This window comes from Anomaloglossus baeobatrachus, chromosome 7 (genome assembly GCF_048569485.1).
Source record: "Anomaloglossus baeobatrachus isolate aAnoBae1 chromosome 7, aAnoBae1.hap1, whole genome shotgun sequence".
In the NCBI taxonomy this organism is placed as follows: domain Eukaryota; kingdom Metazoa; phylum Chordata; class Amphibia; order Anura; family Aromobatidae; genus Anomaloglossus; species Anomaloglossus baeobatrachus.
The window spans coordinates 206,124,016-206,136,622 of record NC_134359.1 but is presented as its reverse complement, the minus strand read 5'-3'; the positions used below and the strand labels follow the sequence as shown (position 1 = coordinate 206,136,622).

The window sequence follows — 12,607 nt, the reverse complement described above, 5'->3', positions numbered from 1 at the left end:
TGGATCCAACCACCATGTCTTTGTGCGACGCAGAAAAGGTGAACGCATGGACTTTACATGCCTGGTTCCGACCGCGAAGCATGGAAGAGGAGGTGTGATGGTGTGGGGGTGCTTTGCTGGTGACACTGTTGGGGATTTATTTAAAATTGAAGGCATACTGAACCAGCATGCCTACCACAGCATCTTGCAGCAGCGTGCGATTCCATCCGGTTTGCGTTTAGTTGGACCATCATTTATTTTTCAACAGGACAAGGACCCCAAACACACCTCTAGGCTGTGTAAGGGCTATGTGACTAAGAAGGAGAGTGATGGGGTGCTACGCCAGATGACCTGGTCTCCACAGTCACCAGACCTGAACCCAATCAAGATGGTTTGGGGTGAGCTGGACCGCAGAGTGAAGGTAAAAAGGCCAACAAGTGCGAAGCATCTCTGGGAACTCCTTCAAGACTGTTGGAAAACCATTTCTGGTGACTACCTCTTGAAGCTCTTCAAGAGAATGCCAAGAGTGTGCAAAGCAGTAATCAAAGCAAAAGGTGGCTACTTTGAAGAACCTAGAATATGAGACATATTTTCAGTTGTTTCACACTTTTTTGTTAGGCATTTCATTCCACATGTGTTAATTCATAGTTTTGATGCCTTCAATGTGAATCTACAATTTTCAGACTCATGAAAATAAAGAAAACTCTTTGAATGAGAAGGTGTGTCCAAACTTTTGGTCTGTACTGTGTATTTTATATAATATATATCATATATAACTTTGGTTTTCAAAATTGCTATTGAGAAAGCATGTGACCAGGGCAGTCCAATCACTGCACAGAAGTTACTTTTTCTAATGGAGAGGGCTGTTGGACAGGTGTGGCCACATGCTTCTCCTTCAGCAGCCATTTTTAGCAGGCGCTCTATACAAACTGTAAGGAAGGCCATGAGAACTAGTGCAGGAGGAGAGCCTGTCACACTTCTATACTGCCTGCGTCTTGCCCCCGACATGGTCACAATAAAGATAAGCTGCGCGGCTCTATTAGAGAGTAATCAAAACAGAAGCACAAAGTAAGACGAGTAAATGAAACCTTATGGCACCGACCTCTTAGCGCCTTGAAGTCGGACAGCTGATGGATTTTAATTTTCTGATTGTTCAAGACATCTCTGTGAGGATCAGTTTCTATTAAAACAAAGAAAGGAAAAATAAATGATCAGCCTTTTCTTATAAACACGTATAGTGTATTATGTCTGCAGCTAGACTAAGGACACTGAGAAAAACGGAGCCAGTGGAATGCGATTTTTTTGTTACTTTATGGGCAGTTCCCATGAGTGATTTTTTTCTCAGGCCTAATTGGACCGAGAAAACAATCGCAGCATGCTGTGGGTGGAATCCGATCCGTTTTCTCTCGCACCCATACAAGTCTAAAGCAGGCTTTACACACTGCGACATCGCTAGCGATGTCGAGCGCGATAGCACCCGCCTCCGTCGTACGTGCGATATTGTATTATCGCTACGGCAGCGTCACACGCACATACCTGGTCAGCAACGTCGCTCTGGCCGCCGATCCGCCTCCTTTCTGTGGGGGCGGGTCGTGTGGTGTCACACGGCAGCCGTCAAATAGCAGAGGAGGAGAGATGAGAGGCCGTAACATCCCGCCCACCTCCTTCCTTCCACATTGCCGGTAGAGGCAGGTAAGGAGATGTTCGTCGCTTCTGCGGTGTCACACACAGCGATATGTGGTGCGCCGCAGGAACGAGGAACAACATCGCTAATAAACAGGCAACGATATTTGGTTTTAGGACGACCTCTCCAAAACCAACAATTTTTGCCTGTTTTGCGATCGTTTAAGATCACTCGTACGTGTCACATGCTGCGATGTCGCTAAGGACGCCGGATGTGCATCACTAACGACGTGACCCAGACGATAAATCATTAGCGATATTGCAGCGGGTAAAGCCCCCTTAAGAGTGCGAGAGAAACTTCACACTGCACTTGGATGACACTGGAATGCAGTGCGTTATAGACATTAGCTGACAGCGGAGATGGGAGATTAGTCCCTCTCTCTCCTCCGCGGCTGTGCCAAGATTGCATAATCACATCACACTGGCATGACACTCTGCCTACACTCCAGAAGAGCGGCAAACGTGTGTCATGGGATGCAATCGCACTAAGGCTATGTGCCCACGGGAGAACGTACCTGAGGATTTTGCTGCGGAAAACCCGCAGATTTTCTAGATTTTCCAGATAAATCCACAGGTTTACGCAAGTATAGACACTCCCCATATTATCCTATGGGATTTGGGGAGTGCTGTATCAATGTTGTGGTATTTGCTGCGGATGTCCGGCAGCCGCACGTAACTGCATGTCAATTATTTCTGCGGAATTCCTGCCTTTCCACTATGGAGATAGAGGGCGGAAAATCTGCAGGAATTCCGCAAAAAATCTGCATGGTTTCCGTAGGTTTACCGCAGAAATACCTCAGCAATGGCTGGTTGGGAGTTGCTGCGTGAACCTGCGGAAATCCCTGCAGAAAAGTCCGCCGGGCTCCTCCCGTGGGCACAGGGCCTAATGCTCATGTGGCCCCAGCCTTACTATGAAGATTATTACACGTGACTCCCACTAGAAGATTGCACTGAGCCCCCGTACACGTGACTCCTTAGGTGAAGTTCCCATAATGAGCTTTTAGTGGATTTTGATGCTGTATATTTTCACTGTTCAAAAAAATGCAGCATCTCAGTTCCAGCAGAGCGGACGGGATTGGAGAAATCTCATGGTCCTGGGGTTGGGGTTTTCTTTTGTTTTAACACAGAATATACCGCCCTGCAGTGCATGTCTGAAATCCGCAACACGTCAATTTCTCTTGCGGAGATGCTGAGTTTATGAGTAAATTTTCCTGCATCTTATACAATTCTTTCAGGAGACCACGTAATCAACACAGCTTTATTTAAAACATGAGTGACAAAAATAAACACAGCTTCAAAAACGTGTAAAAACAAACCCAAGAGGTGCAGAAATTCTGCAACGTCAAACACTCAATGTGGGAACATGGCCTTAATCACATGTCCTACATCTTGACTGACAGCCTGCTCTGCAGAGTGTGTGTGTGCACAGAGCAGGCTGTCAGTCAACAAGTCAGGGGAGGGATTATAGCACAGTCTATAGTAAGTGGTGACAGCTCCTGCACAGGCCTGATGAATAGAAGCAGCTGCAGGGAGGACAGATCATCATTTTCTCCTTGTAGCTGTTACTCCAGGAAGACTGCTACATGTCTAAAAAACAATTTGTCTGCAGATTACCACACAATCTACAGGTGCTATATTATATGTAACCAGTGGATAGCCACGGCCACTGCCCGGTCACCCACGCTCCTGTGTGTTGGGCAGTACGCTTGCTGCAGAGCATCTGCCTGTCTATTTCATTAGCATGCACCACGTGCACAATATAGAGGGTCGGAGTCCATTGGAGAATGAAAGAATAGGAAGGATAAAGACTGGGAATGTACAAAAGTTTGGCCACAAGACAAAATAGTAAAATGCTACTAATGATAACAGTTGGTGAAAATCCAAATCTTGTATCACAATCGGATTAAAGGAATTGTCCAGAGACAATAAGTCTCCACAGGAAAGGTGACATCTTGCTTGTTGGGTGCCTGACTGCTGGGATCCATGTAGATGGGCAGAAGGGAGGTTATTTCTATACAGAGTGTAGCCTGCCCTGCTGGCCGTGTGTTCTGGGGTCGGTCCCCCTGCCCCGCTGGCCGTGTGTTCTGGGGTGTCCCCCTGCCCCGCTGGCCGTGTGTTCTGGGGTCGGTCCCCCTGCCCCGCTGGCCGTGTGTTCTGGGGTCGGTCCCCCTGCCCCGCTGGCCGTGTGTTCTGGGGTCGGTCCCCCTGCCCCGCTGGCCGTGTGTTCTGGGGTCGGTCCCCCTGCCCCGCTGGCCGTGTGTTCTGGGGTCGGTCCCCCTGCCCCGCTGGCCGTGTGTTCTGGGGTCGGTCCCCCTGCCCCGCTGGCCGTGTGTTCTGGGGTCGGTCCCCCTGCCCCGCTGGCCGTGTGTTCTGGGGTCGGTCCCCCTGCCCCGCTGGCCGTGTGTTCTGGGGTCGGTCCCCCTGCCCCGCTGGCCGTGTGTTCTGGGGTCGGTCCCCCTGCCCCGCTGGCCGTGTGTTCTGGGGTCGGTCCCCCTGCCCCGCTGGCCGTGTGTTCTGGGGTCGGTCCCCCTGCCCCGCTGGCCGTGTGTTCTGGGGTCGGTCCCCCTGCCCCGCTGGCCGTGTGTTCTGGGGTCGGTCCCCCTGCCCCGCTGGCCGTGTGTTCTGGGGTCGGTCCCCCTGCCCCGCTGGCCGTGTGTTCTGGGGTCGGTCCCCCTGCCCCGCTGGCCGTGTGTTCTGGGGTCGGTCCCCCTGCCCCGCTGGCCGTGTGTTCTGGGGTCGGTCCCCCTGCCCCGCTGGCCGTGTGTTCTGGGGTCGGTCCCCCTGCCCCGCTGGCCGTGTGTTCTGGGGTCGGTCCCCCTGCCCCGCTGGCCGTGTGTTCTGGGGTCGGTCCCCCTGCCCCGCTGGCCGTGTGTTCTGGGGTCGGTCCCCCTGCCCCGCTGGCCGTGTGTTCTGGGGTCGGTCCCCCTGCCCCGCTGGCCGTGTGTTCTGGGGTCGGTCCCCCTGCCCCGCTGGCCGTGTGTTCTGGGGTCGGTCCCCCTGCCCCGCTGGCCGTGTGTTCTGGGGTCGGTCCCCCTGCCCCGCTGGCCGTGTGTTCTGGGGTCGGTCCCCCTGCCCCGCTGGCCGTGTGTTCTGGGGTCGGTCCCCCTGCCCCGCTGGCCGTGTGTTCTGGGGTCGGTCCCCCTGCCCCGCTGGCCGTGTGTTCTGGGGTCGGTCCCCCTGCCCCGCTGGCCGTGTGTTCTGGGGTCGGTCCCCCTGCCCCGCTGGCCGTGTGTTCTGGGGTCGGTCCCCCTGCCCGTGTGTTCTGGGGTCGGTCCCCCTGCCCGTGTGTTCTGGGGTCGGTCCCCCTGCCCCGCTGCCCGTGTGTTCTGGGGTCGGTCCCCCTGCCCCGCTGGCCGTGTGTTCTGGGGTCGGTCCCCCTGCCCCGCTGGCCGTGTGTTCTGGGGTCGGTCCCCCTGCCCCGCTGGCCGTGTGTTCTGGGGTCGGTCCCCCTGCCCCGCTGGCCGTGTGTTCTGGGGTCGGTCCCCCTGCCCCGCTGGCCGTGTGTTCTGGGGTCGGTCCCCCTGCCCCGCTGGCCGTGTGTACTGGGGTCTGTCCCCCTGCCCCGCTGGCCGTGTGTTCTGGGGTCGGTCCCCCTGCCCCGCTGGCCGTGTGTTCTGGGGTCGGTCCCCCTGCCCCGCTGGCTGTGTGTTCTGGGGTCTGTCCTGCCCTGCTGGCCGTGTGTTCTGGGGTCTGTCCTGCCCTGCTGGCCGTGTGTTCTGGGGTCTGTCCCCCTGCCCTGCTGGCCGTGTGTTCTGGGGTCTGTCCCCCTGCCCCGCTGGCTGTGTGTTCTGGGGTCTGTCCTGCCCTGCTGGCTGTGTGTTCTGGGGTCTGTCCCCCTGCCCTGCTGGCTGTGTGTTCTGGGATGTCCCCCTGCCCTGCTGGCTGTGTGTTCTGGGGTCTGTCCCCCTGCCCTGCTGGCTGTGTGTTCTGGGATGTCCCCCTGCCCTGCTGGCCGTGTGTTCTGGGATGTCCCCCTGCCCTGCTGGCTGTGTGTTCTGGGGTGTCCCCCTGCCCTGCTGGCTGTGTGTTCTGGGGTCTGTCCCCCTGCCCTGCTGGCTGTGTGTTCTGGGGTGTCCCCCTGCCCTGCTGGCCGTGTGTTCTGGGGTGTCCCCCTGCCCTGCTGGCCGTGTGTTCTGGGGTCAGTCCCCCTGCCCTGCTGGCCGTGTGTTCTGGGGTCTGTTCCCCTGCCTGCTGGCCGTGTGTTCTGGGGTCTGTCCCCCTGCCCTGCTGGCTGTGTGTTCTGGGGTCTGTCCCCCTGCCCTGCTGGCTGTGTGTTCTGGGGTCTGTCCCCCTGCCCTGCTGGCTGTGTGTTCTGGGGTCTGTCCCCCTGCCCTGCTGGCCGTGTGTTCTGGGGTCTGTTCCCCTGCCCTGCTGGCCGTGTGTTCTGGGGTCTGTTGCCCTGCCTGCTGGCCGTGTGTTCTGGGGTCTGTCCCCCTGCCCTGCTGGCTGTGTGTTCTGGGGTCTGTCCCCCTGCCCTGCTGGCTGTGTGTTCTGGGGTCGGTCCCCCTGCCCTGCTGGCTGTGTGTTCTGGGGTCTGTCCCCCTGCCCTGCTGGCTGTGTGTTCTGGGGTCTGTCCCCCTGCCCTGCTGGCTGTGTGTTCTGGGGTCTGTCCCCATGCCCTGCTGGCCGTGTGTTCTGGGGTCTGTTCCCCTGCCCTGCTGGCCGTGTGTTCTGGGGTCTGTTCCCCTGCCTGCTGGCTGTGTGTTCTGGGGTCTGTTCCCCTGCCCTGCTGGCTGTGTGTTCTGGGGTCTGTCCCCCTGCCCTGCTGGCCGTGTGTTCTGGGGTCTGTTCCCCTGCCCTGCTGGCTGTGTGTTCTGGGGTCGGTCCCCCTGCCCTGCTGGCTGTGTGTTCTGGGGTCTGTCCCCCTGCCCTGCTGGCTGTGTGTTCTGGGGTCTGTCCCCCTGCCCTGCTGGCTGTGTGTTCTGGGGTCTGTCCCCATGCCCTGCTGGCCGTGTGTTCTGGGGTCTGTTCCCCTGCCCTGCTGGCCGTGTGTTCTGGGGTCTGTTCCCCTGCCTGCTGGCTGTGTGTTCTGGGGTCTGTTCCCCTGCCCTGCTGGCTGTGTGTTCTGGGGTCTGTCCCCCTGCCCTGCTGGCCGTGTGTTCTGGGGTCTGTTCCCCTGCCCTGCTGGCCGTGTGTTCTGGGGTCTGTTCCCCTGCCTGCTGGCCGTGTGTTCTGGGGTCTGTTCCCCTGCCTGCTGGCTGTGTGTTCTGGGGTCTGTTCCCCTGCCCTGCTGGCCGTGTGTTCTGGGGTCTGTTCCCCTGCCTGCTGGCTGTGTGTTCTGGGGTCTGTTCCCCTGCCCTGCTGGCCGTGTGTTCTGGGGTGTCCCCCTGCCCTGCTGGCTGTGTGTTCTGGGGTCTGTCCCCCTGCCCTGCTGGCTGTGTGTTCTGGGGTCTGTCCCCCTGCCCTGCTGGCTGTGTGTTCTGGGGTCTGTCCCCCTGCCCTGCTGGCCGTGTGTTCTGGGGTGTCCCCCTGCCCTGCTGGCCGTGTGTTCTGGGGTCTGTCCCCCTGCCCTGCTGGCTGTGTGTTCTGGGGTCTGTTCCCCTGCCTGCTGGCTGTGTGTTCTGGGGTCTGTTCCCCTGCCCTGCTGGCTGTGTGTTCTGGGGTCTGTCCCCCTGCCCTGCTGGCTGTGTGTTCTACCTGTACTGCAGGCACCTGCCGGGTCACATCACTATGCAATCACAGCCCTCCCAGAGCAGCTCAGCGGTCTCACCACGGAAGCCGGCGAGGGTCACAGTGAAGCCATTCCTGACCAGTGACAGCGCATGATACGTCATCCGGGGGCTGCGGCCCAGGTCTCCCAGGACCAGCACACACACATTGGACGGGTCTGCGGGAAACAGGCTGGTGACACAGAGCAGAGCGGCCAGCAGCGTCCCCACGGACAGCGCACAGGGGAGGCCGGCCCCGGCCAGGAGCAGAGCCGCCACCGCCGCACAGGCCGCCAGCAGCGGCGCCCTCACACCGGCAGCCATCCTCTATGTGCAGCAGAGAACTGTGTCGGACGACATAGCCACACCCACTGCTGCTGATTGGCTGATCGACTTCCGGGAACGTTGTGTTTATCCGAGCGACAGATTTCAATGCAGCCCTCGGCAGCAGTTGGATGTGTAACTTGACATGCGCATTGCGTGGACCTCAGGAGCCGCTGTCATGTGACTATTGCGGCTGTACTTAAAGGGACATTCCATTCTTGTGCATTTGGTCCATTTGTGTAAAGATATCACGGTGCAGATGTGTCCACTGCACAGACACTGAGGGTGCCAGGACACCAGCTGCCTCACCCCCAACACATCCTCACACATGGCAGTCTGAACATGTGCCACTTTGCTCTGTTGTGTAACCATTATGTTGGATAAGTATGTGTATATATGTACCGTACCCGTGTCAGCAGCCGGAACTGCTTGGATCCGGATCCGCAGTGGCTCGAGGAGTCTCCGTACCTGGGGGTCGTGCGGCCACTCAAAACAAAAATTGGGAGTATTTACAGGGGACTGTATATTGAAAGTTTGTGACGCCACCCACGGTGTGTGGTAAGGTGTAGTACCACCGCTGCTGTTGGGAGCACCCGGTGGCGATGATATGGCAGTTAGGTGTTTAACCCCCCCGTGGGTAGGGGGAATGCCCCAAGGCTCGGTGATGCTGGCGGAGGGATACCGTTGAGGATGGTAAGGATCACTGCGTAGTCACTCAGTCTAAAAACGCTGACACCGACAACCGTGGTAAACCAAAGGTCGTAGCACCGCTGCAGCAGGGAGGAAGCACGCCTGAATCCCGTGCCCGTTGATGTTGCTTGTTAGCAGGTGACCTTTTCATTGGCAGCTTTCTACTGATTGGTCCCTGTAGTGTAAAACTAGTCGGGTCCCGCTCCCCAGTGTGGCTAACTGAGGCAGCTTGCTCTCAGGGTTCACGCTTGGGATTTTCTGGACTGTGTTGGGAAAGTCCTATCCCCCTCGTTGCACTAGTACCCCGATTTTGGAGCAGGTGGAGAACGAATCTTGAAGGCCCCGTGCTCCTCAGGTGACTTACCAGGACGCTTGAAGCTACTTCCTGGCCTAGGGTCCACGTACCCCGTCGTGCCCTGGCCCCTGCTTGGAGATGGCACAAGGCCGCCAACTGCCCTCCTCGGCAGTACCGTGCCGCTTGTCACGATCCCCTGCGACTGGGATTCCAGCTCCTACCAGGCCCAGACCAACGTCTGCCACCTAGTAGTAACAAGGAGCCCAGCTCCTAACCTCTCACTTTCACCTCCAACACAACACTTTCCTCTCCTACTACTGTCTCCTGACACTCCTGACCTCCCCTTACCAACCCCCCAAGTGGGCGGCCCTATTCCCTTCAGGCTACCCATTGGTGTATCTGGTGGGTGTGGTGCAGAGTGTTCCTAGGATTTTGATTAGCTTGTTCTTAGCAACACCAAAGGCCAGGGACCCGTAACCAAGGAGCATGCGGATACTGTGCAGAAGGGCAGATTGCACAATACCCTGTGATGACCTGATAGGCCAGGGCGTCACATATACATTATACACTAATATACACGCAATATTATAAGGGCCACCAGTAGGAATTTCAGGGTCCCATACTGGCAAAATTTTGGGGCCCCCTTGTGATTCCTCTGCAGCTATGCCTTTACCCCTTGAACCCTCCACAGTTCCACCACCCACGCTTGGAAAAACTCCACTTCTGCTCCACATCCTCACCAATCACACATTAAGGCTGTGTGCGCACACTGCACAAAATTTGTTCACAAAAAACTGCACCTTGTGCCAGAAAATGCAACAAGAAAAAAATGCGTTTTTTACAAATTTTTCTCTCATGCGATTTTTTTGTGAAAGCAATGGCTGGAAGTGGTAAAAAATGCCGGACAAAACGCACAAAGAATTTTGTGCACTAAAAACTGCAAGCAAAAAAGAAGCAACGTGCGCACAGCGCCTCTGAATCTCCATAGACTTAGCTGGGAGAAGGAAATGCATGCAGTTTTGGGTAACAAACTGCAGCAAAAAACGCAGCGTGCACACACAGTCATAGAACACCGTATCAAATATACTGCCGTCAGATTTAGTTTTGGCCAAAAGATTTTTAAGCCTACCACCATGACAAAGTGGACACTTTTGGCCCTACTCTACTCTAACTTTTTCTATTCTTTTACAAACATTTACCCTACAGTTTTAAAGTTTAGGGTCACTTAGATATTTCCTTATTTTTGAAAGAAGAGCACATTTTTTTCAATGAAGTTAACATTAAATGAAACAATAATACTCTCTATACATTGTAAATGTGGTAAATGACTATTCTAGCTTCAAACGTCTGAATTTTGATGCAATATCTACATAGGTGTATAGAGCCCCATTTCCAACAAACACCACTCCAGTGTTCTAATAGTACATTGTGTTTGCTAACTGTGTTAGAAGGCTAATGGATGTTTAGAAATCCCTTAAAAAAAAACCTTGTGCAAGTATGTTAGCACAGCTGAAAACAGTTTTGCTGATTAGAGAAGCTATAAAACTGACCTTCCTTTGAGCAAGTTGAAAATCTGGAGCATTAGATTTGTTGGTTCCATTAAGCCCGCTTTACACACTACAATATATCTTACAATGTGTCGGCGGGGTCACGTCGTAAGTGACGCACATCCGGCATCGTAAGGGTACATTGTAGTGTGTAACAGCTACGTGCGATTGCGAATGAATGGTAAAATCTCACGCACGTCGTTCATTTCTCATGAATTGAAAGTCAGGTTGTTCATCGTACCCGGGGTAGCACACATCGCAGTGTTTGACACCCCGGGAACGATGAACAGATCTTACCTGCGTCCTGCGGCTCCTGGCCAGCAATGCGGAAGGAAGGAGGTGGGCGGGATGTTTACGTCCCGCTCATCTCCGCCCCTCCGCTTCTATTGGCCGGCTGCCGCGTGACGTCAATGTGACGCCGAACGTCCCTCCCACTCCAGGAAGTGGACGTTCGCCGCCCACATCGAGGTCGAATGGAAGGTAAGTACGTGTGACGGGGGTTAATCGTTTGTGCGGCACATTCAACAAAATTGAACGTGCCGCACATACGATGGGGACGGTTACGATCGCTTCCGATATCGTCTGCAGAATCGTAACATGTAAAGCAGGCTTTAAACTCTCAAAATGGCCAGAAAAAGAGAACTTTCATGTGAAACTCGATAGTCTATTCTTGTTCTTAGAAATGAAGGATATCCCATGCAAGAAATTGTCAAGAAACTGAAGATTTCCTACAACGGTGTTTACTACTCCCTTCAGAGGAGAGCACAAACAGGCTCTAACCAGAGTAGAAAGAGAAGTGGGAGACCCCACTGCACAACTGAGCAACAAGACAAGAACATTAGAGTCTCTAGTTTGAGAAATCGATGCCTCACAGGTCCTCAACTAGCACCTTCATTAAGTAGTATCCGCAAAACGCCAGTGTAAACGTCTACAGTGAAGAGGCGACTCCGGGATGCTGGCCTTCAAGGCAGAGTGTCAAAGAGAAAGCCATATCTGAGACTGGCTAATAAAAGGAAAAGATTAATATGGGCAAAACAACACAGACATTGGACAGAGGAAGATTGGAAAAAAGTGTTATGGACAGACAAATCGAAGTCTGAGGTGTTTGGATCACACAGAAAAACATTTGTGAGATGCAGAACCACTGAAACGATGCTGGAAGAGTGCCTGACGCCATCTGTCAAGCATGGTGGAGTTAATGTGATGGTCTGGGGTTGCTTTGGTGCTGGTAAAGTGGGAGATTTGTTCAATGTAAAAGGGATTTTAAATAAGGAAGGCTATCACTCCATATTGCAACGCCATGCCATACCCTAGGGACAGCCAATTTCACCCTACAACAGAACAATGACCCAAAGCACACCTCCAAATTATGCATGAACTATTTAGGGAAGAAGCAGGCAGCTGGTATTTCATGTGCAGCCTACCAACCAACATGTTTTACCTCACTAGGTCCTTTACTCTGTATAGTATTGTTTAGATAAGTAGACAACATTAATGAACAGAGAGACACCAATGTTTCCATATGTAACGCCGCTGGCGTCCCTGCTCTCCACCCAGTAGGCAAGCCAACACACTCACCGCCCCAGCTGTCCAGCTACTCCTGTTCCAGAAGCATGCTAAGGGCACGAGCGAGGGCACTCCATGCCTCTTAAAGGGGCAGTGCACGCACTCTGGAAGTGTCTAGTATTTAAAGCACTGCCCTTTGGGATGTGCTTACTTATTTATTGTGAGATTCCTCACCTGCTAGTTAGTTGTCAGTCCCTGTGACCTTGTGCCTGAACCCAAACCTGTCCTGCTGGTCTGAACCCAAACCTGTTCGGGCATCATGTACCCGATTCTGTCCTGCCAGCCTGAATCCCGTTCCAGCTGTCCTTTCTGGATCAGCCATCTTGTCTGGATCAGGCATCCTGTCTGAATCAGCTGTCCACTCAGAATCAGCCATCCTGTTTCAATCAGACGTCCTGATAGAATCAGCCATCCTGTCTAAACCAGCCTTTTAGTCTGAACCTGTACCTTTACCCATCCTGTTTGTGATTCCAATTCAGTCTTGCTTGTTATCCTTAGTGCCGTAAGTGCATCTGACGCACCCCAGAGCTATGGGGTACTCGGTCCCAGGCAGTATATTCATCGGGACAGTTCACTGGGTGGCCGTTGCCCAGTTCCGTGACCCTGGGGGTCACTTGAAAGGGGTTATTTACAGGGGAATGATAATAAAGTTTTTGTCTTGATGCCACTTGCGGGTTGCAGCTATTTAGATGGAGCCGCCGCTGCAGTTTCTCACTACTGGGGCTGATATTAGTGGCAGCCTGGATGTTGCGCCCTCCGCAAGTAGGGCCAAGCCCCAGGGGATAGATAACGTTGCTGGGCGCTGAAAAAAGGTAGGCCATACAAGGGATTGCAGTGTAACTGGTTTCTTTACTCACAGCGTTGTTATGGCTGGC

At 54.5% G+C, this 12,607-nt stretch overlaps 1 protein-coding gene across 1 annotated transcript in view; it reads right to left on the bottom strand.

Moving 5' to 3' along the window:
* ALG1 (ALG1 chitobiosyldiphosphodolichol beta-mannosyltransferase) overlaps positions 1–7,707 on the bottom strand; it is a 115,299-nt gene extending 107,592 nt beyond the window's left edge. Inside the window, exons 1-2 of the mRNA XM_075317878.1 lie at positions 7,373–7,707; positions 1,082–1,159 (exon numbers count right to left, since the gene is read on the bottom strand). Of these exons, the coding sequence (XP_075173993.1) occupies positions 1,082–1,159; positions 7,373–7,634 (340 nt within the window). The 5' untranslated portion in view covers positions 7,635–7,707. The remainder of the gene's footprint in view (positions 1–1,081; positions 1,160–7,372) is intronic.
* Positions 7,708–12,607: the final 4,900 nt, after the last annotated feature.